General features: G+C 40.7%; 1 protein-coding gene across 2 annotated transcripts in view; it reads right to left on the reverse strand.

Moving 5' to 3' along the window:
• Positions 1-19,965: 19,965 nt before the first annotated feature.
• Positions 19,966-23,739, reverse strand: part of MDM4 (MDM4 regulator of p53) — a 45,537-nt gene continuing 41,763 nt past the window's right edge. Inside the window, exon 11 of one of the 2 annotated variants that reach the window (XM_063297535.1) lies at positions 19,966-21,486. In XM_063297535.1, the coding sequence (XP_063153605.1) occupies positions 20,932-21,486 (555 nt within the window). In that variant the 3' untranslated portion in view covers positions 19,966-20,931. Of the gene's footprint in view, positions 21,490-23,739 lie in introns of both variants that reach the window. The other variant, XM_063297534.1, reaches the window with a different exon arrangement.

Raw genomic sequence — 23,739 nt, forward strand, 5'->3', positions numbered from 1 at the left:
CAGCCAGTATACCAGCTGAAGGTGGACATAGGTCCTCCTTGACATTGTATCCCGCATGACACATTGGAAAAAAGGAGAATCCCCAAGTTATACACTTTTTTCTTTTGAAGGAATGGCCTTATCCTGTTTTAGGCAAAAAGAGGGTATTTAGTGATTTCAGCATACTGATGATACGCTCTAAAACTCTGTATGAATAGAATCCTCAGCAGTTCTTCATAGATACAGATCGGCAAGAGAGAAATAGAATCTGTAAGATCCCACAACTCAGGCACCTTGGGGTTGAACAGAAGTCTCCCACTGGCACTTTCTGGTGGTGGTCCTGCAGGTAGGATTGGACCACCATAATTCCCAACTCACTGAGCTGCATCAGCAATATCCAACAGACACAACATGAAAGCACTCCCTCTCTCTCTCCTAGTAGAAGTGATTGCTCAGAGGAGATGCTATTACAAATCTAGGAGACTAGTATTTTTATCTATAGAAATTTTACTTGGAAAATCACAGTGGCTTCCCTACATATCTCCAGAGTGTCTAGAAATCTAGTGGAAGAAAAGGGAAACTGAAAGCATAATTAATACCCATGGAAGCCAGAGTGATTATCCATTTAATGCTTTTCTTTTGCCCAGAACAGACATTGGCATTATGACTATTATGGTATTAGTGGCTCTAAGAAGGTACCTCAGGGAAAATGTAGGCAATTTTTTTTAGTTAATTTTACCAATTGCAACTTACAAAGCTGCTGCTAAAAGAGCTATTGACCAAGAAATATCTGCATTTATGGCTGCTTGCCTCCACCCTTAAGAAAAGAATGTTAGGGGTGAATGGGTGTGTGTATTACTCCCACAAAACACTGATTGGAAGGCCACACAGCCTGCAAATAGCAGAGCTTCTCTACCATCAGCATAAAAGGCCAGCAGTCTCATCACAGCACAGTGTCATTCAGATTGTTGTCACTTAACTACTGTATTCAAAAATGGAACCCTCTGCCTCCAAACATGGCATCCTTCACCACTGGCCATGATAGATGAGGGTGCTGGTTGTTTTAGTTCAGTTACATCAGAAGGGGTAAAGGTTCTATACCACCTGCTCGTTTCCACCCCTCACCCCACTTTATTTGATATTGCAATTTTTCATGAGATGTATAATTCCATGGCTGCTGGGTATGCCCTGTCCTCCTCCACCCCCATGTTAGAGTTGTGCTTTGCAAAAGCTGAAGTTCACCAAGTCATCTGATAGCATCTTCTTGTCTGCTGAGGTGGACTTAGTGTTGCTTTCACTATATAAAAACTAACACACAGCAACAAGGTTTCATGATCAAGAGAGGGGTTAGATTCCAGTGGAATGCAATGTGTTTTCAAAATTGGCTCAGTGTGGCTTAGACGATATATTTTAATTTTTTTTAAAAAAAGCATTATAAGAATTCAAGGCATCAATCCAGCCATGTGCTGAGCCTCTGATGCACTATTCCTCAATGGCTACCCAATGTATGTAAGAGCTAATTCTTAGTACCATTCAAGAGAATACACAGCTCTCTGCAGAATCAGGACTTCCTCCATTTATACAATGCCCTTTCAATTTGCTGCCTAAGGATTTTGGGGGAGAATGACCTTCATTCAAGTTCTGACTACATTTTCATTTACAAAAGATGGAGGAGACTCTAGTGAGTCTAAATGAACTCTTGGCTCATCAAGAGTAGTAGGCGGCTTCAGCAGGGGAACAAAGTACAATTGCTCCTCAATTCATAATCCCAGCAATAGGGTTGCTTCATCCAAAAAAAGCAAGCAAGCAAGCAAAACATTCAGCTAATATGCCAAGAAATGCTCTCTGCTTGGCTTGATCACTGACTTTGTTTGCTAAACCAGGTCTTAGCAATCTGCTATATGAATTAAGGATGAATGGATGGATGGCAAATACCAAACACATTTAGATCCTTATTTGATGCATATAGTATACAGTCAGATTCTGATACAGATTTTCATTTCCAGAAAATGAGAGCAGTTCATCACTTTGATGTTTGCAACTTGCAAGTGCAAATGAACTATTGCAGAAGAAAACATCATGGCTAGAACAGCATGGAGCATGACATATTATTCCAGGAACAATACCTGGAGCAGCCATGAGTTATCAAATGCTAATTTATGAGGAATCAAATGACGTGCCAATTTTCTGTGAACTATATACACAGAGAGCTACATAATATCTATCAACATCTTAGCGTTGGCCATATCATTAAAGATCTGATGTGGAAACTTTGGCCATTTCTTAGAGTGATTAAATTGTGTGCCCACACCTAAGCTTAAACTTGGGCATTTATAAACTAAGGTAAGCATTTCCTGTCAAGTGACAGTAGGCCTCCAGGAAAACTAAACCTGAACAAATGCTGTACCTGGCTATGCAAAGAAGCAAGATGTAAATAGTAAGAAATAATAAGTTACATTTGTCAATTAGACCATTGGTCTGAATTAGTACTCAAGTGTCCATGAGTGCTGCTATGGATTTTGAAACTCTTGGTTATGCATCTGCAACATGAACATCATTCGGGTGGTTTCCTGACCTGGTGTACCTCAAAGGGCTGACACCGCTATATCGTACTGGCTGTCACTGATAACCAGCTAATGAGAACTGGGGAAAAATTGTTTGGAAAGTGCTTTTCAAATCTGATCTAGAGGGCTTTCAACTGTTTTACAGGAGAAGGGAGCCCAGAAAATAGTGGGATGGGATTGAAACATACAGTACATCCATACGTAGATACAGTGGAACCTAAGATCTTATTAAAACGGACAATCATAAGTTTAGCTTGGATTTCTGCGTATGTAATTGTGCCTTCCCATGAAAGTAGTTTGGGCCAGGTCAGAAGGAAACAGCCTGAAACCAGATGCATCCAGTGCAATTACAAGGTCCAGGTGGAAATGTTTCCTTTCACCCAGAAACAGGAAACCATGAGTCTACTCAGGCAAGGCACAAAGATGGAACTTTGAATTCAGTATAAATAGGGCTTGTAATGTTATATTTGGCGGTTGCTGGAAAATTATCTTTTCTAGTTTCTGCAGTAAACATACTTATGAGAGATCTGTATCCCTGCATAACTTTCAGTTCTAGTATCAGCAGGGGAAAATGGGGGGAGGGTCTGGTCTAGTCTAGTATCACCCAGAAAATACTGACACTTTTTCTTTTCCTGTAGTCCTTTCTCAATAAACTTTTTACATACAGAGATCCAGTTTTATTGGTTTAATAGTGAATTTCTCATTTAAAGCTTTCCCATGTACAAAATTGCACAATTGCACACTACTGTACCAGTTGTGTTTCAGGATTGGCACATTTTGTTAAGTTTGGTATTTCTGGATTTGGGCAGGAAGATCCAGAACAACTTCCTATTTTTCCTAGAGTTGGACCAAAGGGTGAAATCTTTGGTGGAAAATGTAAGAACTCTCCAGCTATTCGAACTGGTGGGCATCAGGAGATTTTATCTGACAGATGGCAGCCTATCACTGTACTATTTTATGAAGGAACCTTTAGAAAATGGGACCTGTCATAGAGTTTTAAACTATCCCCTTTTCATTTGTTACACCAGGGTAGATTCTGGACGGGAAGGGATCCAAATAAATCAATGTAATCCAAAATTATCTGGAGCAGAACTGAAACATCACCAACTGCTGCAGCATCTTGCCAAACATACCAAATAGACATTTAATGTTAATTATACCCATGTGCTGGATATAGGATGGTTTTCTTTAAACTGCCTTTAAAGCAGTAGGGACAAACCATGCTTTCTTTCAAGCATGCACTACTCCCAAGCTCCAGTGGATTACCTTGGTCTAGTTTTTTTTAACGATCAGGAAAGACAAAGATCCAAACAGCTTCAGCTTCCACATGCTATACAAACTAGGCACTGATCAATCTGAAATCCTGTGGGCTGAGTTAGGAGTAAAGCTTAGTGAACTCACTTTACTTCCAAGTTCATGTGCACAGACTCAGGCTGTAGGTTCTAAATACAACTGCCTTCATCCTCAGGTATGAAAAACAGAAGTTACATTGTCCTCCCACATTAGCTAAATTATTGTCTATTTTCTCAAGCACAATGCAGGGAGAGCCTCAGGTGGCTAGTTCAATAGAGCTTGATTATTTAGTCCCATTGGAATGATGTACAACTCAAAATGACAGGCATACAGATGGCCCAACGTCTGCACTTCCAGTTTGGCTCACTGCACTCCAATTGTTAATTTGTAGAAGCTTGGGAAGTGTCTCCAGAGATAGGTCCTATTGTCCTCGGGAGACTTGGGAAATAGATGTGAAATGAAAAAGAAGGCTAGCGTAAGAGATGTAAGCCTCACCTTTTTGAATTCCTATTAATCCAGAATGGTATTTCTTACTTATATACAAAACAGCTTTCAAACTTTTTTCTAATACAACTATAGATTTTAAATCAGGAATCAGTGTGGCAAAAAAGTGTTTCCCTTTCTTCTTAATGAGAGAACAGAAATGGAAAGGTTGAAGGTACTGTTTCTAGCCTGACCAGGTCTGCTGCTCCTGGAGTCTCTGGTTCTATCAAAACCTGGGACTAGATGACACAAGATGACCAAGAAGTTGGCTGTTAAAAGAAGCTGCAAATAAAGCTTAAAGTTGGATTGCAACTAGGTCACACCTTTAGTGATATCTATGCACAGATTATATGTATTCTTTTAAAAATGTATATAGTGTGCTTTTATCCTCCAAAGAAAGTAATGAGAGTAGAGGCCTAAAACCCGACCTGCCTTCCCTGCATCCCTCTCAATTTCTTCCCAGGTCCCACAATCTTTCTCCTAGCAAAGAGAACATGATCTTTGCACTACAGTAGACAGAGAAGAACAGGAGTGTCCACAGGGTATGTCAAAAAAGCCAAGATGGTGGCTGCAATGGAGTGATCAAAGCTTCACCTGGTTTTTATGGCAGAGCACCGTCATGGCCATTTTGATCTTTTTGACTGTACTCCGCTGACACCGTTGGAAGAAATCACAGGAGTCACATAAAGGCAGGAGATGACAGCTCAACAACATAGAGGAAGGAAAGCAGCCAGCCTCTTGAGCAGAAGCTCAGCAATATATAATTGAATTCACACATTGCACTAAGTCATAGTGTGGTTTGTTTGATTTGGGCTTAATCTATGCCACATATCCAGGGACAGTGGTTCACAAATTATGGCTTAGCATGTTATGTGGATTTCTATTCAAATCACAGCTTAGTATTATGTTTCAACTCTATCTATGTCTAGGTAAAGGCGGGCCAAACTCCCTGATAGCATTTTAGGAAGCGGACAAGATCTTAAGACATGTGCAAAGAAGTTCCTGAGAAGCTGATAGGAAGAGAATCCACTCCTGTTGCATAAAATCCTTCTCAAACTGGTACCTTGCAGGTATGTGGATTGGAATTGGAAGGTGCAGTGTTGAAATGTGACCTCAACTTTCTCAATCAGCCTTCCTCAACAAAGGCACTCTCCAAATGTACTGATTCTACTTCCAGTCTGGTGGGGGAATTCTGGGAACTGAAGCCCACACAACAGAAATCAATCAATGTGAGAAAACTACTCCAGACCACCCTATACACACACACCTAATATGGAAAAGCTCTCGTAAGCCATATGCCTTAGGTTCATGAGCGCTACAAAGCTGTTGTTCACAAATTTGGGGAATCCCTAATAGTACTGATGCAATAAGGACATAGAATACAGAGGTCCTGATGAAATGTGGAATATAGGAAAAGACTAAGGATAGCAACAGAAAAATAAACCCAATTTAAATGGATTTATTCCTGGGGAAGCATCATTAGGATTAGGTTGCAACCTTCTCTATAAAAGACTTTGAGAAAACCTAAGATGTGTTTTCCTGAATGAGAAAATGGTTTGCACTCAGAATTCCAAATGTCTTGTTGATGTTCAACAGCATTCCTCCCAAGCTGTGCTATTGATTCAGCTGAAAGGCTTTGGGAGATGTTTTTAGTTGTTATGGTAATGGTTCCATGCTAACCTGAATTTAAAGAAACACTGCCACCTACTGGCTATGCGGAGTAGATGAGGAGAGAAAGGTCCATGTATCGTTTTTCTGCTGGTATGTTGTTTATTTTAGTTGCTTCCGACTCTTCGTGACTTCATGGACCAGCCCACGCCAGAGCTTCCTGTCGGTCAACACCCCCAGCTCCCCCAGGGACGAGTCCATCACCTCTAGAATATCATCCATCCACCTTGCCCTCGGTCGGCCCCTCTTCCTTTTGCCCTCCACTCTCTCTAGCATCAGCATCTTCTCCAGGGTGTCCTGTCTTCTCATTATGTGGCCAAAGTATTTCAGTTTTGCCTTTAATATCGTTCCCTCAAGTGAGCAGTCTGGCTTTATTTCCTGGAGGATGGACTGGTTTGATCTTCTTGCAGTCCAAGGCACTCTCAGAATTTTCCTCCAACACCACAGTTCAAAAGCATCGATCTTCCTTCTCTCAGCCTTCCTTATGGTCCAGCTCTCGCAGCCATATGTTACTACAGGGAACACCATCGCTTTAACTATGCGGACCTTTGTTGTCAGTGTGAGGTCTCTGCTCTTAACTATTTTATTGAGATTTGTCATTGCTCTTCTCCCAAGGATTAAGCATCTTCTGATTTCCTGACTGCAGCATCTATGTATCGTTTTTCCGCTGGTATACCTTGGCTTAATTCACTGCTTATGGTTTCTGAGATTTAAAAAAAATAATGAACACATTTTAAGCATTCTTATAGATGTGTGATGGAGTGAGGAAGTACAGTGGCTCAAGTGTTGCTCTTACTTGCAATATTTCTATTTTACTTTTTTAGGAATTGATTATGTGTCATCAAGTCGTTTTCGAGTAACGACCACATAGATTTCCTCCATAATGATCTATACCTAACGTATTCTTTCAGGTCTCCTAACAGTGCACTCATTGCCACTGTAACTGAGTCTGTCCACCTTGCTGCTGGTCATCTTCTTCTTCTCTTTCCTTCCAGCTTTCCCAGAATTAGAGACTTTTCCAGAGAACTAGGTCTTCGCATACTGGGTCTGAAGTAGGATAATTTGAGCCTGGGCATTTGTGCCTCGAGTGAGAACTCTGGGTTGATTTGTTTGATGATCCATCAGTTTGTTTGTTTTTTGGCTGTCCGCAGTATTCTCTGGAGTCTTCTCCGGAGTCTTCTCCAACACCAAAGTTCAAAGGCATCAATACTCTTTCTATCCTGCTTCTTCAAAGTCCAACTTTCACTTCCATAGAGTGTCACAGAGAATATAATGGCTTGCATGATTCTGATCTTTGTACATGTAGTCACATCATGGGATCCAAATATCTTTTCCAAGGCCTTCATGGCTGCTCTACCAAGTGTTAGTCTGTGGTGTATTTCTTGACTGCTTGTTCCTTGCCTTTTGATGGTTGATCCTAAAAGGCAGAAGCTATCCACCACTTCAATATCTTCATTGCCAATTCTAAGGCTGGTTGTCCTACATATTGTCATTAGTTTGGCCTTCTTTATATTAAATTTTAGTCCTATTTTTTCATTGGGCTCTTTGACTTTTAGTACTGGGGCTTGCAGTTCCTTTGCATTTGGGGCTATCAGGGTAGTGTCATCAGCATTGTGCAGGCTATTTATGTTTCTTCCTCGTTTTAAAACCACGCTTGTCTTCTTCCAATCCAGCTTCCCTTAATATACGTTTTTAGGAACACAAATCCCAACATTTCCAAAGATTCACGAATCTACAAATAGATTTGTATCATGAATAACCACATACAGACTTGTGACCAAGTTTTTAAACTTAAGAAAAACTGTTTAAGATATACAGACTTAATCAGGCCAGATGTTACCAAAAACAGCAGGAAAAGAAAGGTGGGAAAACAGAATGTTGTAGTAATAAATTCTGCAGGACTAAAATATTAGGAATGAAGAAAGATGTGTTGACTTAAATGGATCAGTCTTTCCTATATGCTAGCAATCTTCTATGTACTCCTAAGGCTCTTGAGACAGAGTTCATAACTGCTGATCAATTTGTGAAGATATAAACTCAATTGTTCTTCAGGTTTCCCTCCAATTTTAAATTTTCAAAAATTTCTCTTTATTTTATCTTTATCTCTGCTACTCTAAGCACTCTATGGCTGAAAACCATCTAATGAACTGCTTGAAGGGCCAAACCTATGGAAAAATATTGGACTAAAACAATTAAACCTTCCTTGCTTTACCACACTTAAGATGGGTACTTTTCAGCAGTTTGCATTCTGCCTTGAACTTTTGGAAAAAGCGCAACTGAAGCTGCTTAAAAGCCCTCTAAATAAATCAATAAATAGTGGAGAATTTTCCCTACCCCTGATATAAAGAACCATTTATTTTAGATAAAGAGATGGAGCTTCTGAAAGGCTAAATGAATACAAGTAGCTGAACACTCCCAACTTTGGAGGCCGGATAGTCGCAAGGCATGCTATGTAACCGTTTGATCACAATAAGACAATCAGTAGAGTTTGCAAGATCAGCTGGAACTTCTCCAGATTTGGCCCTTTTTGAGTCTATATTTATCCACTTTGCTATGAACAGTTGGTCTGGATTTCTATACATTTGGTTGAGATGCAATATTCTGAGGAAAAGCTCAGCATGGCTACTGTAAGCCCTCTATGATCTCATTGCTGGCAGAAACTGATCAAGGCAGCATAAAGCTCACATTTCAGGTTCACTCCACCAGAACTGTGGTAAGAAAGTGATTTTTTTAAAAACTCTGATAAAACACCAATGCCCACCTGCTTAATCTTTAATTAAAAGAAACAGGCAAAGGCAAGAAAAAATCAAAACAAATTAATAAATATTTAATCTGAGTACATCCAGAATGGTAAATCCCAGTAGATCCACAAAGATGATAAATACAACTTCCCAGTAAGGAAAGGTATATCTACAAACATACTAATTACAGTTATAACTACAAAACCTTATGGGAAAAGAATGATGGCACTGGCATCCAAAAATTTCTATAGCAGCCTTGTGCCATGGGTTAGGATATCTCCCAGAAGGCTAAAATAGCATGGCCAGTGGGAATTTTGGGAGCTGTAGTTCCAATGCATTTGGATAGCATCAGCTGGATAAGGTTGATTTCTCTAGCATTTCCATGTAGAAAAAAAAAAATCCACATGTAAAATTGTACACACTGGGATCTTGTAGAGTTCTACAGCACAGAAATATTCCAACTTTATACCCTCATTCCTCACTATAATTTCACCACTATCAAGTGCTGAAGGACTTAAACTAGGACTGAGGGAATTTAAAATGGATTCATTAAAAATATACAGTTCCCTAGGTGAAGAGATAATTGTTGAAAGGGTTGAATTGTAAGGATTTCTGTAATTTTGTAGAATTCATTTTGAATAAATACTGAAGTGGTAATGCAAAATTTTAATTTAATTGTAAGGTAAGTTATTGCATTCCTAGATGTATCTAGGAAGCTTGTCTTGCAGAGCAGTTGGTGCTTCATAGCCTATATCATGTCCAGTTAAAGGCACCTAGACAACTTGATGGATCTCAAAAAGCTAAAAAGGGTTGGACCTGGTTAGTACTTACTAAGACTCTAGTCAAGACAGAAAAATATTTTTTTAAAATAGCATCCTGAAAAAAGGCAATAGCAAATCACTTCTGTATTGCTACCAGGACAACTATATAGATGCATCTATGAAATCGCTGGATAATGGAAAAAGCCAGGGAGTTTCAGGAAAACATCTATTTCTGTTTTATTGACTATTCTAAAGCCTTTGACTGTGTGGACCATAACAAATTGTGGCAAGTTCTTAGCGGTATGGGGATACCAAGTCATCTTGTATGCCTCCTGAAGAATCTCTATAACGACCAAGTAGCAACAGTAAGAACAGACCACGGAACAACAGACTGGTTTAAGATTGGGAAAGGAGTACAGCAGGGCTGTATACTCCCACCCTACCTATTCAACTTGTACGCAGAACACATCATGCGACAAGCTGGCCTTGAGGAATCCAAGGCTGGAGTTAAAATCGCTGGAAGAAACATTAACAATCTCAGATATGCAGATGATACCACTTTGATGGCTGAAAGCAAAGAGGAACTGAGGAGCCTTATGATGAAGGTGAAAGAAGAAAGTGCAAAAGCTGGCTTGCAGCTAAACCTCAAAAAAACCAAGATTATGGCAACCAGCTTGATTGATAACTGGCAAATAGAGGGAGAAAATGTAGAAGCAGTGAAAGACTTTGTATTTCTAGGTGCGAAGATTACTGCAGATGCTGACTGCAGTCAGGAAATCAGAAGACGCTTAATCCTTGGGAGAAGAGCAATGACAAATCTCGATAAAATAGTTAAGAGCAGAGACATCACACTGACAACAAAGGTCCACATAGTCAAAGCAATGGTATTCCCAGTAGTAACTGCGAAAGCTGGACCATAAGGAAGGCTGAGAGAAGGAAAATAGGTCCTTTCGAACTGTGGTGTTGGAGGAAAATTCCGAGAGTGCCTTGACTGCAAGAACATCAAACCAGTCCATCCTCCAGGAAATAAAGCCAGACTGCTCACTTGAGGGAATGATATTAAAGGCAAAACTGAAGTACTTTGGCCACATAATAAGACAGGATACCCTGGAGAAGATGCTGATGCTAGGGAGAGTGGGAGGCAAAAGGAAGAGGGCCGACCAAGGACAAGATGGATGGATGATATTCTAGAGGTGACGGATTCGACCTTGGGGGAGTTGGGGGTGGCAACAACTGACAGGAAGCTCTGGCATGGGCTGATCCATGAAGTCACAAAGAGTCGGAAGCGACTGAATGAATAAACAATAAAACATGAAATTACCAGGACTCAAGCTCATCTAAAAGAGGATTTTATATTAATCATTGCATAGTTTAGATATGAGCAAGGGTCAGTGAATTAAATTGGTTTTCTTCCCCCAAGTGAGTGTGCTTAGGTCTGAAGTTTTAGAAACCATTTGTAATTTTACTTGTGGATGTTGCATTTACTCATAGATGCTCCATTTTTGACTGTGCAATCTTCCAAAAATTTTAGGCCAAACAGATAAGAAACAGAATGAATAGCCTCTTCACCTCACATAAATAAGAGTCAAATACACTTGTTTATCTGGGTAAATACTCAGATTCAAGACCTTGGAGGATATTGTCTGAGAGCTCAGAATCAGAATATCTTAACTCAAATTAATGTGAATTCAATCATTTAATCAGCCAAGTAATTAATTCTAATAACTCTACTGACATTAATTTCATTTTAAAATTAATTGCCTTATTAATGATATTAATAACATTAATTTAAATTAAAAATAAACAGCAGTAATTACTTTATGTTTTGTTCAAACACATCTTTGCCTAACTTCTGTAATCATGGGTACTTATTGCAGGCATCCACATAAATGGGACTTCTGGGAGACAAAGTACCTGATAATCCCTAATGCTTTTATATGCTTAGACTAACTGAATAGAAACTAATAATTTTTTCTTTGATTTCTCTCATCTTTACCCTAATCTTACCTAGCAAAAGGAACTCTTTGCAGATATACAGGCAATCACCCCTAACCTCGGGCAGGCATGTTAATACTGCCTTTAGTCTAGTGCTGTATAAAGACTGAAGTGTTAGAATAGGACTGAAGAGATCCAAATTCATATCCCCATTCAGCAATGAAACTCACCAAGGGATGGTTAAATTATCCCTCTCTCAACTCACTGCGCTTAGCTGGAATAAAAGAAAAAATGAACCATGATCCTGGACTCCTTTGAGGAAAGTCAAGCTTTGGAAACCTACTAACACAACAGTCCCATTCATGCATTCTGCCTGCAACGCAGTGCAAAGCAGTGGAGCACATCATTTTCAGGTTGAAAGTGACAGTCCAAAAAGTAGGTAGGGCCAAGCCCAACAAGCAGGGAGGAGCAAGTTAAAACTTCTAATTTAAAATTGAATAGGTTAATATATCTCCCTATGTTTTTAGTCGTTCTCCCAAGTTGTCACATTAAAAATTAGAGTTTGGTGGGAGCTTTCAAAGACATTAGCAGATTGCATATGGCTCTCAAACTGCAGCATACTGTATGCACATCTGGGGGACAGCAATGCACAGACTGGCTGCACATGACAATCTGCTGCCAAGGCCTCCAAAGGCAGGAGCTTTACTCACTCATCTGTGGCAAGGGAACAAATCACTTTCTAAAATATCAGGCTAGGATGTACTATTGGATTTTACAGCAATCCCTGAAGATCAAAAAGACCTATTGGGTTTTGTTTGCGTATACAGATCTTGAACTGAAGTGCGTTAGAGACATGTTATTTGTTCCAGCACAGAAAGCATTCTACCCATAGCCTGAGTTAATACTTATCACAAGGAGTCCCAATATATTTCTGAGAACCAAAGCTGAAAAGCAAGATACAGCAAGATTTACATTATTTATTATGGAGTCAAAGGTCATTGCCTAAACATGAGGCATGAATTTTGTGCACCAAATGGCCTGAGTTCAATCTTTGGCATCCTAAGGTAGAATACGCATAATTGCCCTCTGAACCAAAAAGCTGATGTTAGTATGTACAGATGGGGATGGAGGGTGGGCAACCAGCAGTCTTTCAGATCTTGTTGGATAACAGCTCCCATAATTATCTGGCTTGGTAAAAGGTACCACTTCCTATGTTTTATTTTAGCCTCAACTTTTTCTGGCCCTACTGAAATGCACCTGTGATAACAGAGGAGTTGTGACATTTTAGGAGTGACTCACAATATACTGTAGAAGTTTAACATCACACTATGGGAAGATTGCAAATCAAAACAGTGGGGTCCAGAGCAGGAGGCGTCTGGATACTAGCCTGTAAACTCTACACTAAGTATTTATACAAATACTTGTATACAATGAGAATTGAATTTGTCTCTTGCTTTTGGATTAACAAAGAACAGATATGCAACAAGGAAGATAGCTCTAGAGCAGTGTTGCTTAAACTTTTTTCTCTCAGCACCCCTTCCCACTTTTAAAAAATTATGGAGGACCCCAAAAGATCTTTTGTATTGTACAGGTTATATTTATTGATATTTACTATATTAAAAATTAAGATTGACACATTCACTGCTGCCACTTCTCACAATTGTTTGATGGGATTTTAATATTGTATTATTTTTCAAGATAGGCTTGCAAATGATTTCAAGGACCCCTGAGACGGTCTTGGGGGACCCCCAAAGGTCCTAGGATCGCACTTTAAGAAACATTGCTCTAGAGATAGCTTGCCATATTTATTTATTTGCATAGCACTACAATATTCATATAAAGACAATGTCTTTGGGGTATTTCTGTTGTTCTGAGTGCTGTTGTTAACCTCATGTTGCTACTATACTCTGGCCTGATCATCAGTAACTGTTAATAATATTTGGGAACTATTCAACCATTTCATAAAGTAAAACAGATCTTTTATAACATTTATATGAATTTCTGAGCCAGCTAGCCAAAATGTAAGATTCATCATTTTAGTTTAAAGAGGTATTCTGGTGACACTGGAAGCCATGTCTTCTGTTCAGACTATGAGGTGGCCAGACAGAATTATTATCAAAACTCTTTCTTTAAAACAACTACGTACAACAGTAAAGTCCTGGTGAATAATTAAGGCAAGCAATTTCAATCAAGACCACCCAGGCAATGACGGATGAACAGGCAAGGCTGCAGGATCAGACTGTGGCAGAACAGCAAGGCAGAATTCAGCTAACTCTCAGATTGAAGCTGTCAGGCTTGGTGAAGCTAGGGTGCGTGGCAAGGCAGAAGCTGGAGGCAAGGTTCTGCGACCTGGCACGCAGATAGGACCGGCCAGACACGTGGACGCTACGCAAGACTGAACTGGAACCTCTGGGCAAGGCTTGGCTCTGGAGGCTGAGCTGGGCTGGACTGAATATTCTAGGCAGGGCTGAGAGCTGGAAGCAAGGCTGCACTGGACTGGAGATCCCAGGCAAGGCTGAGAGCTGGAAGCCAGGCTGGACTGGACTGGAGATCCTAGGCAAGGCTGGGAGCTTGAAGCATGGCTGGACTGGACTGGAGATCCTAGGCAAGGCTGGGAGCTTGAAGCAAGACTGGACTGGACTGGAGATTCTAGACAAGGCTGGGAGCTTGAAGCAAGACTGGACTGGACTGGAGATCCTAGGCAAGGCTGGGAGCTTGAAGCACGACTGGACTGGACTGGAGATTCTAGGCAAGGCTGGGAGCTTGAAGCACGACTGGACTGGACTGGAGATTCTAGACAAGGCTGGGAGCTTGAAGCACGACTGGACTGGACTGGAGATCCTAGGCAAGGCTGGGAGCTTGAAGCACGACTGGACTGGACTGGAGATTCTAGGCAAGGCTGGGAGCTTGAAGCACGACTGGACTGGACTGGAGATTCTAGACAAGGCTGGGATCTTGAAGCAAGACTGGACTGGACTGGAGATCCTAGGCAAGGCTGGGAGCTTGAAGCATGACTGGACTGGACTGGAGATCCTAGGCAAGGCTGGGAGCTTGAAGCACGACTGGACTGGACTGGAGATTCTAGGCAAGGCTGTGGGCTTGGAGCAAGACTGGACTGGAGATCCTAGGCAGGGCTGAGAGCTGGAAGCAAGGCTGGATGCACACCTGAATTGCTTCAAAACGCAGCGAGGTCCAGAGCTAGACGCAAGGCTGTGCTTGGCAGGAATGGCAAGAAGAGGATTGACTGGAGCAGCTTGTGCAGAAGACAATTCTGCGGAGGTAGAAGATGCTGGCACTGGTTCTATTCTGGCTACAGGCAAGGCATCCGATGCAGGTAAGGACTCTTCCACAATGGCTGTGAGCTCGAAGGATTGGTTGTCTCCAGCAGCTTGCTCTTCGCGGGTCTGCCTTTTATGCTGATCCTTTCCACACCTTTTCTCTACAGCAGCAAATCTGCTTTCTGATTCGCGTGCTTCTCAGCTCTCCTGTCTCGCATGCTGATTGGAGAGTTCAAATCCCCCCCTGGAGTTTGTCCAATCCGCAATTGCAGATTCTCCCACTCTGCTGAGTCACTTCCTGGTTCAGCTTCTTCAACCCTCTCCTGATTAGTTTCATTTTCCCCTTCTGACTCCGGATAAGTTTCGTTTTCAGAGTCAGAAGCGGGCTGAAACCTCACACCATGGAAACACAGGAGATATTGCATCAACATTAATCACAAAGCAATCAATATAGCTAACAGCAAGAAATAAAATGAAAGACTGGATACTTGGAGCAAAGCTGGAAACTCGGAACAAGGTTGGACTCGGCTGGAAGCCCTGGACTGGGCTGGAATCCAGATCCAGAGCAAGACAGGTGTGAAATCCCTGAACATGGCTGAGCATACGAAGCACGGTTGGATGGAACCGAAGTCACGCGGCGGTGCTGGAGTTTCAAGGTACAAAGAAGCCACCTGGAAGATCGCAGAGTTTCAAGACTGGAAGCAAAACTGAGACTGCTGGGCTCGGTGAGCAAAGGATCCTTGATGGCAGCAGAAACAGGATTCAAGTCCTCTTCAGAGTGGAGCAACAGCTCTGATTCCTCCTCGGCAACAGATGTCTCTGATGCAGGGAGGGACTCTTCCATGGACGCTGGAGGCTTGGAGGATCGGTTGTCTCTGGCAGCTCGCTCTATGTGCGGCTGCCTTTTATCCCGATCCTTGGCGCGCTTGGACCCTCCTGCAGCCAATCGGGCTGCCTTTTCCTTCACACACTTTTCAGCTCGTTGGCATGCACTGATTGGTGGATTCAAATCCTCCCCCTAATCTTGGCCAATCAGCGCCTTGGACTCTTCCTGCACTGCTGACTCATCCTGGAGTTTCATTTTCCCGGTTTCAACCCAGTAAGTTTCCAATTCCTCCTCTGACTCAGAAAGAGTTTCGCAGATGTCAGAGCAACATATAGCATAAATACAAGAATATGAAAGATAAAACATTTAAAATATACCCAAACTTCTTTGCTCAGTTAAACAAATAGCCCAAACTACATTAACATGTCCAGATACAATGGTAATAATGTTGATTTGCTAACATATAAATGACAGATCTGCCACTACATAAACCTTTATAACCAGCCTTTGCTAAGTAATGTCATACATTTGCATTTCTGCACAACTGAAGGCATATGAAGAACAGTATCAGCTATCAAACTCCTCAGCAACCAGCTATAGAGAGTCAATAATCCTTTCTCCTTATTGCAGGTAATGTCAGGAGTGGTGGAGGCAAGGCCATAACAACATAAAAGGAACCAAAGGCATCACAGGGGCTGAACAAATACTTTTTCCTGCCATTTTTATTTAAAAAAACAGTATAAAGAGACATTCTGCTTCAGATACTACATGTGAAATATAGCTGTTGTGATTCCTAGCCACTAGTAGACTTAGTCTTATATAAATCTGTCTTTGTAAGCTCCCCAAGTTGGCAACTATCACTACAGGTTGTAGTGGACAAATCTATAATGAAGTAATAAATTCTTCCGTCTGTCCTAAATCTCCATTAAGTTGTATCACAGGATAATCCTGGCCTGTCTATTCTAGACACACAAAAAGCCTCACACTATCCATGTTCTGAACATTACACATGCCTTTACATACAGTTCTGCTTTAACTGCTTTTTCCCTGAGCTAAAAATCCCCAACTTGGCAACTTTTCCACCAATAGGAATTTCTGCATCTTCATCTCACCACCATTTTAGAGCCCACCAGAAACTATACAGTATCAGAAGACACTACTCCTGTCAATATCCTACCATTGCTGCCCGTGCCCTCCACATAGGCTGGTATTTCCTGATGAAGCATAACCTTTCAACAGAATGGGTGAATTTTCACGTTAAGCAACTTATTTTGTTGTTGTTATTTATGCCTTTGAGTCAATCTTAATTCCCGGCAATTGCCAAAACAAGTCCATGTGGTTTTCTTGGCAATATTTTCAGAAGTGATTTACCATTGCTTTCTTCCTAGGGCTGAGAGAGAATGAATGGCTCAAAGTCACCCAACTGGCTTCATGCCCAAGGCAGGACTGTCTCTTGGATTCCAGTCTGGTGCCTTTAACCACTACACCAAACTGGCTGACGATCATATAGAATGCCAAAACAAAAACAAAAAAGTGTATAATGGAATATTTTACCTTTATGCATAGATGAGCTCAGGCACATCACAAAGCAAAATTTTAATTGGATGGTTCCAATTAACTCAAATTCCAGAAGCTTAAAGCTATCTTAAATCCAAAATATTGCTTGCTAATTTTCACTGAACACAGATGATGCTATAGCTGCTATTCAGTCTAACCCTAATAATCCCATTTTGGGGTTTTAGCAGAAACCTGATACACACACTAGAATCTTATATATCCTCACAGGATTGCCATATCAATATTCATACTACTGAATTCAAGTTTCCTAGCTTAACTAGGAACTGTGTAAATGCTACATTTCGTTTGATTACATCTTGAATGAAGTTGCTGCCATCTAGTTGTAATTGAGTAATACTTTAGGTACTTTTACATGACAGCAAGCCTTTTATTAGGAAATAGTAGACAGTTTCTATATTTTCCTCTTAGTGATGACAGATGCTATGAAATGGGTGAAAAAAGAACTGAAGCTAAATCATGGAAATATTTCTATGTCAAAGTGTTACAGAAATTGAACTTTATTCAAAAAAGTTCTCAAGTTAACAATTTAGTCCAAGAAACCATTACAACTTTTGGTGAAGTCAGGATTCTTCAAATCTCTGCATTACATTTGTTTGCCCTTAAAGTTTTTGCTATAGAAGAGACAATATATATTAAATAGCTCATTCCCATGAATCTCTCAAGTAGATAAAAATTTCTTCTTGGCAAATTGTGAGTAAAGGTCTTTTTCACATAATACACCTGCATTCCATTTTCTTAATAGAAAGAAAAACAGCTGAGTTAATGAATTATTACTATATTATTTATTGATATGTCAAGCAAACATCACATCATTCTGATATAGTGCACATAAATGCTAACAGCTTTTTTTTAAAAAAACAAAACCTGATGGTCAGGAAAACACAAATTTTCATTTCTCCTAGAAAGACGTTCAACAATAAAGATTCACATCAATACATCTTACTGGGGACAGAATACGCATCTTATATAAATGCAACTATCCTCCCAAATTTTTCTACCAACTTCAGCAGAGTGCAACAGGAGCCATTCCCTTCAGTCTCCAGCCATAGGGCTTTCAATAAGAGCACACTAACCCATGTACCTGAACATATCCAGCAATGTCAGAGTGGTGATGGCAGCAGCCCATTTACTGCAGTTAAAATAAAACTAATCCAAATTCTTTAGAACTATTTCCTGAACACACAGCCAGTCATAGGTGTGTACTCAGGCTAAAATCTTACTTCAAAAATATTAGAAGGCACATTTATGGTTAGTACCAATATTTTTCTAGACTAAGACTGTATTCTAAGCCATTATTATCCAAAGCTTCATTTCTGCAAATTGTTAGTACACAATATGCAGGCAGTGTTTGTTAAACTGTTTTGCTCAATCCAGTGCTGTAATCTGAGGGCAGAGAAAAATGGAAGTTTTGCTCTGTACGGCTATGAAGTTTCTGTCAAGGAAACAGCACTATGATTTTGCAGGGTTTTTTGTTTATTCTAATCTCTACTGCTGTTCTTTCTCAAATGCTTACATTAAGGACAACTGAAATAATTAAACAGTGTGCATGCTTTTAACGTCTCTTTGCTAGAAGCAGCGTACAAATAGTTCCCTCTGCTTTTAACTTCACAATCAGTCTACAAACTTCAGAGCTGAGAGGGGATGAAATTCTGGCTCTTCCAAATCACAATGCAACACTCATGGTACGACATTGTATACACAGATGGATGGATGGATGGATGGGTATCTGTCTCCAATACGTTGTCATTTTATTTTGGGTTGCCACCTTTGTGATGTAGTTACCATCTTCTATGACTACCATGCAGAATTGGCTATTTCATAGGTGGTGGGTAATAAAGCAGCTACCGATGACAGTAACATAGCAAAAAGTCTAATTGTTGTAATTCAAGCTTAAGTTTGATGCTGTTTGAAGATAATAAATTATGACAGTTGGAGGAACTGATCTTTAGAGGCAGAAGTTTAAAGGTTTCAGTTCAGATTCCCCTTCAGTCGGAACAATATTTGCTGAGACTGTCTCTGGCTGCTTTCATTATTAAGTCATTTACCATTTTAGCTAGAAAAGTTGTGCTAAACACTAATTAAGTTATCCTTTCTGCAACTCAGTAATTGTTTTGCAATTGAGATGAAAATGTTCAGATGGCAAATTCCTTTGAAGTACCACATGACAAATCAGATTGTTGGGTAGCACCATATTTAATACATTTATAAATTTATATATTAATAATGATAGAACATGTATAAACCACAGACCTAATTAAGATTACAAAATCATCTACAAAAAGACTATTTCCAACCTGTAATCTTCTTAAATAGTTAACTGTTCAACACAGAAAGAATTCACATAGAACTGCAAGTATCATTGAGTTATCTCTCCATAGCATGTATTGTTTATACATCCTTCCCTATGTCATTTTATGAACTCTGCCAGTAAAATCCAAGATGTTAAATAAGAATGCAGAAATTCATAACACAAAATCAAAGCAATTTGGGAGGAGAGAACTATGGAACAGACTTTTTTGGTCAATCTCTTCTGGACATAATGTCCCATTCTATCCTTATCACCTGGTGTTGAATGAATGCTCAATTATTTTAAAAGGTTTAACATGCAAGTTGTCAACTTGTTTCACTAAAACTTTGACTATCAAGAAATAACTTAAGAAGCAGCTCCAGTAAATCTTCAGGTATTTTCTTGTGCAATTTTCACATAATAAAGATCTTTTTAAAATGACTTTATTTCAAAAATGGTTCTATGAAATCACATCCTATTCTACCAACAGAAGTCACCTAATGCATCATTTGAGCACCTTGGCAAAATATGCACCATACGCATATGTAATAGTTAAATTTACGCATAGTAAGAGTTAAATTTGGAAAAATGTTTAGTCCTCAAAATCAAACTCAAAGATATCACTCCGTTGCGACAGAAAAGGAACTGGAACATGGAAGCAGCAAAACGCAACTTAATATGCATTTGGCTTAAAGCAGTCAGAGGAAAAATAATTTGCCATTTTTGGTCTTTCCATGTGAGCATGCAGAGGAAAAAATCTGCACTTCTCTATGGAGAAATACTGCACTTATTTCCATACGAGACACATGGGTAATATGCACAACCCATCCCCCGCTCCCGAAATCTTCCATTTTTGCAGAATGCCATAAAAACATAATCTACCTTTATCTCTGTCACATATACACATACCATAAAAACTAGAAATAATTATACATTATCAGTCTCTATATAATAGAAAAAAATATGCAATATAGTATCTGGCCCCACGAACAGGGATTGTGGGAGGAAACACATATTATATTGCTTGAATTCTCTCAAACTTTCCCCCTTGAAATTGTCCATCTTGCTACAGGAAGTTGACTGGAAGTGAAGTATGAAGTTCATGGAAAAAATTTAAGAACAAACTAGGGGGACATATAATTTTTTATGATGTCATAAAATGTCATAAAAACAATTCTTGCAATATAAATTCAACGAGTCAATTTAAATTAATGAGTATAAGACACTGCATTTAACTTAACAAATAGTCTGAAGTATGAACAAGATTTGACTACATTATAAACATAACTTTAATTAAAATGCTTGTTAATTTTCATGAACTTTTCACTCATTTAGAACTAAAAGACTACAAATGCAAAAGGGATTGTTTCTTTTGCCTTTATGAAAGCATCATAATGTGGCTGAGAAATAAGAATCTTATGCAAATTCAGAATATATTATTTCCTTTCCTTGAATAGCACACCCATAGCACACATTATCTTGCAATAATGTCCATAGCACCCAAACAAATGTCCATAGCACCCAAACAAATGGCACAGCTATGTTATGAATGTCTTAATCACCATCTGAATCTGTTTCTTACAGACTGGGCAAACTGATCGTCCCTTCTTCAATTTTTTTGCACATGTGAAACAGGTCACCAAGTGAGCTGTCCTTCCATGGACAATATTCCCATTCCGTGGCCTCCTCTGGCAGATGAGGCAAGGCTTCAGTAATTCTTTGCTATTCTCAAGGGCCTGCACTTCTTCTTTTTCTGTGCCCTTAACAAACGGCAAAGAAGGCTCTTGGTCTTCACATCCCAGGGCCAGATCCAAAGAATCCACAGAGCTTTTAGAGGACAGGTTGGGTTTGACCACTGATCTGAAGAAGTCTTTGGGTCGTACTACTGGAGCAGATACTGTTCTTCGGCAATCTGGGACATCTATCCCTTTCAGGTCTTCTTTACTGTGCATCGTAGCAATGTTGGATGTGGACAGGGATTGTACTAGCTTGGGACAGTCAGAGAACCAGTCTTTTCTTAAAGCCCAGCAGCGGAAGCAATACCGTTTAATGGGAGAATTGAACTTCTTGCATTTGGTGCATTGCCAACTGTCCTGCTGAATGAAAAGAAGCAGTCAAACCAATTAGAGATCTATGGATTCATATACTGTTTTTCTCCTTCTGTAAGGAGAAAGAACTTAAGTGCCTTCAATAGCGGCTCATTTAGTCCCTCAATTAAAACCAGTCAATACTCTGCTTATTAAAAACACTGAAGCAACTTGGTTAAATCATTGATTAAGAAGCCTTTTTCCCATGAATCTCACCTTCACTTCTATTCTAGGGATCATTTTACTACACAAAATTTTTAATACCACATTCTAAATTCAAGAGTCCTTTAATTAGTTAATTTCTCAGCCTCCATAATGGTATAAAATTTGCTGAATTCACAATTTGCTTACTTGCATACTTTACATACAAGGGTGATGGCTTTTGAGCTATAATTTGTTTGTCCAATGGCAATTTTGTCAAGATTTATTTGTCTATCACATTTATATAGCCACACATCTCACTAAAAGCAACTCTGGGTGGCATACCACAATCAAATAAAACTACAGATACATAAAACAATCGTTATAAAAAATATTTTAAAATCATTATTAAAAAGGAAAATATTAAAAAATTTAAATATACAAACCACATAGAAAGAGCAAAATATCTCAGAATGTCTCAGATTCTGAGCTAACCTGACTTGGGGGCAGGGGGAATGTTCCATAAGGCAGGTGCCACAGCAGAGAAGGCCCACCTCCTGGGACCCACCAAATGAAAGTCCTTGGCAGATGGTACCCGCAACATGCCTTCTCTGCCAGATCGAATGGGATGGGCTGATGTAATTGGGGAGAGGCGGGGAGAGGCATTCTGCACCAGTTGAAGCTTCTGAGTACTCTTCAAGGGCAGCCCCATGTAGAGCGCATTACAGTAGTCCAATCTGAAGGTGATTAGAACATGAGTGACTGCAAGCAGAGCCTCCCAGTTCAGGAAGGGTGCAATTAGTGTACAACACAAAGCTGTGCAAAGGCCCTCTCAGTCACGATTGCTCTTTGAGCAGGAGTTGTGAATCTAGGACCACCCCCAGATTGTGCACTGGGTCTATCTAGGGCAATGCCACCCCATCCAGAACCAAAGATGTCACAGTCCTAGAATCAGTACAGGACATTGATTACTAATTTGCTCTACTGCTGAACTGCACTTATTATTAAGATGTTTTTCCTAATGTTCAAACAGAATCTTCTTTCCTATAAATTGAAACCATCATTCTATGTCCTACACTCTGGGATGATAAGAGTTTTGACATTCACTTGCATCTTCCCCCTTCCGATACTTCAGAAGTGCTGTCAGTTATCTTTTTTACTATTAAATTTAATTATCAGAGTTTCCTAGTAAGTTTCCAGCCCTCAATCATTCTCACCTTTGTTCTCTGCAAATATGCCTGTTTGTCATGAGTGCCGTTGAGCTGAAGTCATCAGCGCAATGGCACACATGACAATAGCAAGGAAACAGGAGAAGGGGCTCAAGATAAGTAGCCATCAACTCACAACGACTAACGGCCAACAGACAATAACTAAACGGATCACGGAGCACACCCAAGCCATCAGCGCCAATACAACGGAGATCGCCCAGCTGACAGCAATCACCGGATGAATAGAAAACCCGATGATGGGCGATCCCGGAACGCCAGCGGGGCCTCGCAACCCCTCACCCACCGGCAGGGCAACGTATTGGACAAAGGGGGGTGACGTGACCGCGAGTGAGGGGGCGCTGACCGGCGCGGGGTATTTAAACCCCGCACCGGCGCGCTCCTGTCACTCTCAGCTTTTCTTCCGACGCTGTAACTGCGCTGTGAATAAATCAGAGCCTGATCCATCGAACCAGTGTCTGAGCCTTATTCAGAGGCAGGCAGCGCATGACATAAAGCTGAGAGTCATAAACTCAGCCTCGCCGAGCCCCACCGGACGACAACGAGCCGCGGGAGGAATAGACGGCGAGAAGACCAGCAAGATGAAGCCGGAGCGACGCGGGCAAGGAGGGCGAGCCGCACGGCAAGAGACAGAGGAGGACCGACCAAGGCCAGAGGCACCGCGGACTCCCGGAGCCATGGACGCCCACCCCACCCGACCCGAGCCTCAGCTCCAACCCCAAGGGGAGATGGCGACGGAGGCAACCCGACCGCGGGAGGGAGCAACATGCCTTCCGAAACCAGCGGAGGACCCCGCGCCCCACATCGCACCCCAGCAACGGGCGCGGAGCAACAGCCCAACGGCGGTCAACACGGAGGAGGACGATGGAGACACCCAGCAGACGACGGAGGA

The sequence above is a fragment of the Candoia aspera genome, chromosome 3 (assembly GCF_035149785.1).
Source record: "Candoia aspera isolate rCanAsp1 chromosome 3, rCanAsp1.hap2, whole genome shotgun sequence".
NCBI lineage: Eukaryota > Metazoa > Chordata > Lepidosauria > Squamata > Boidae > Candoia > Candoia aspera.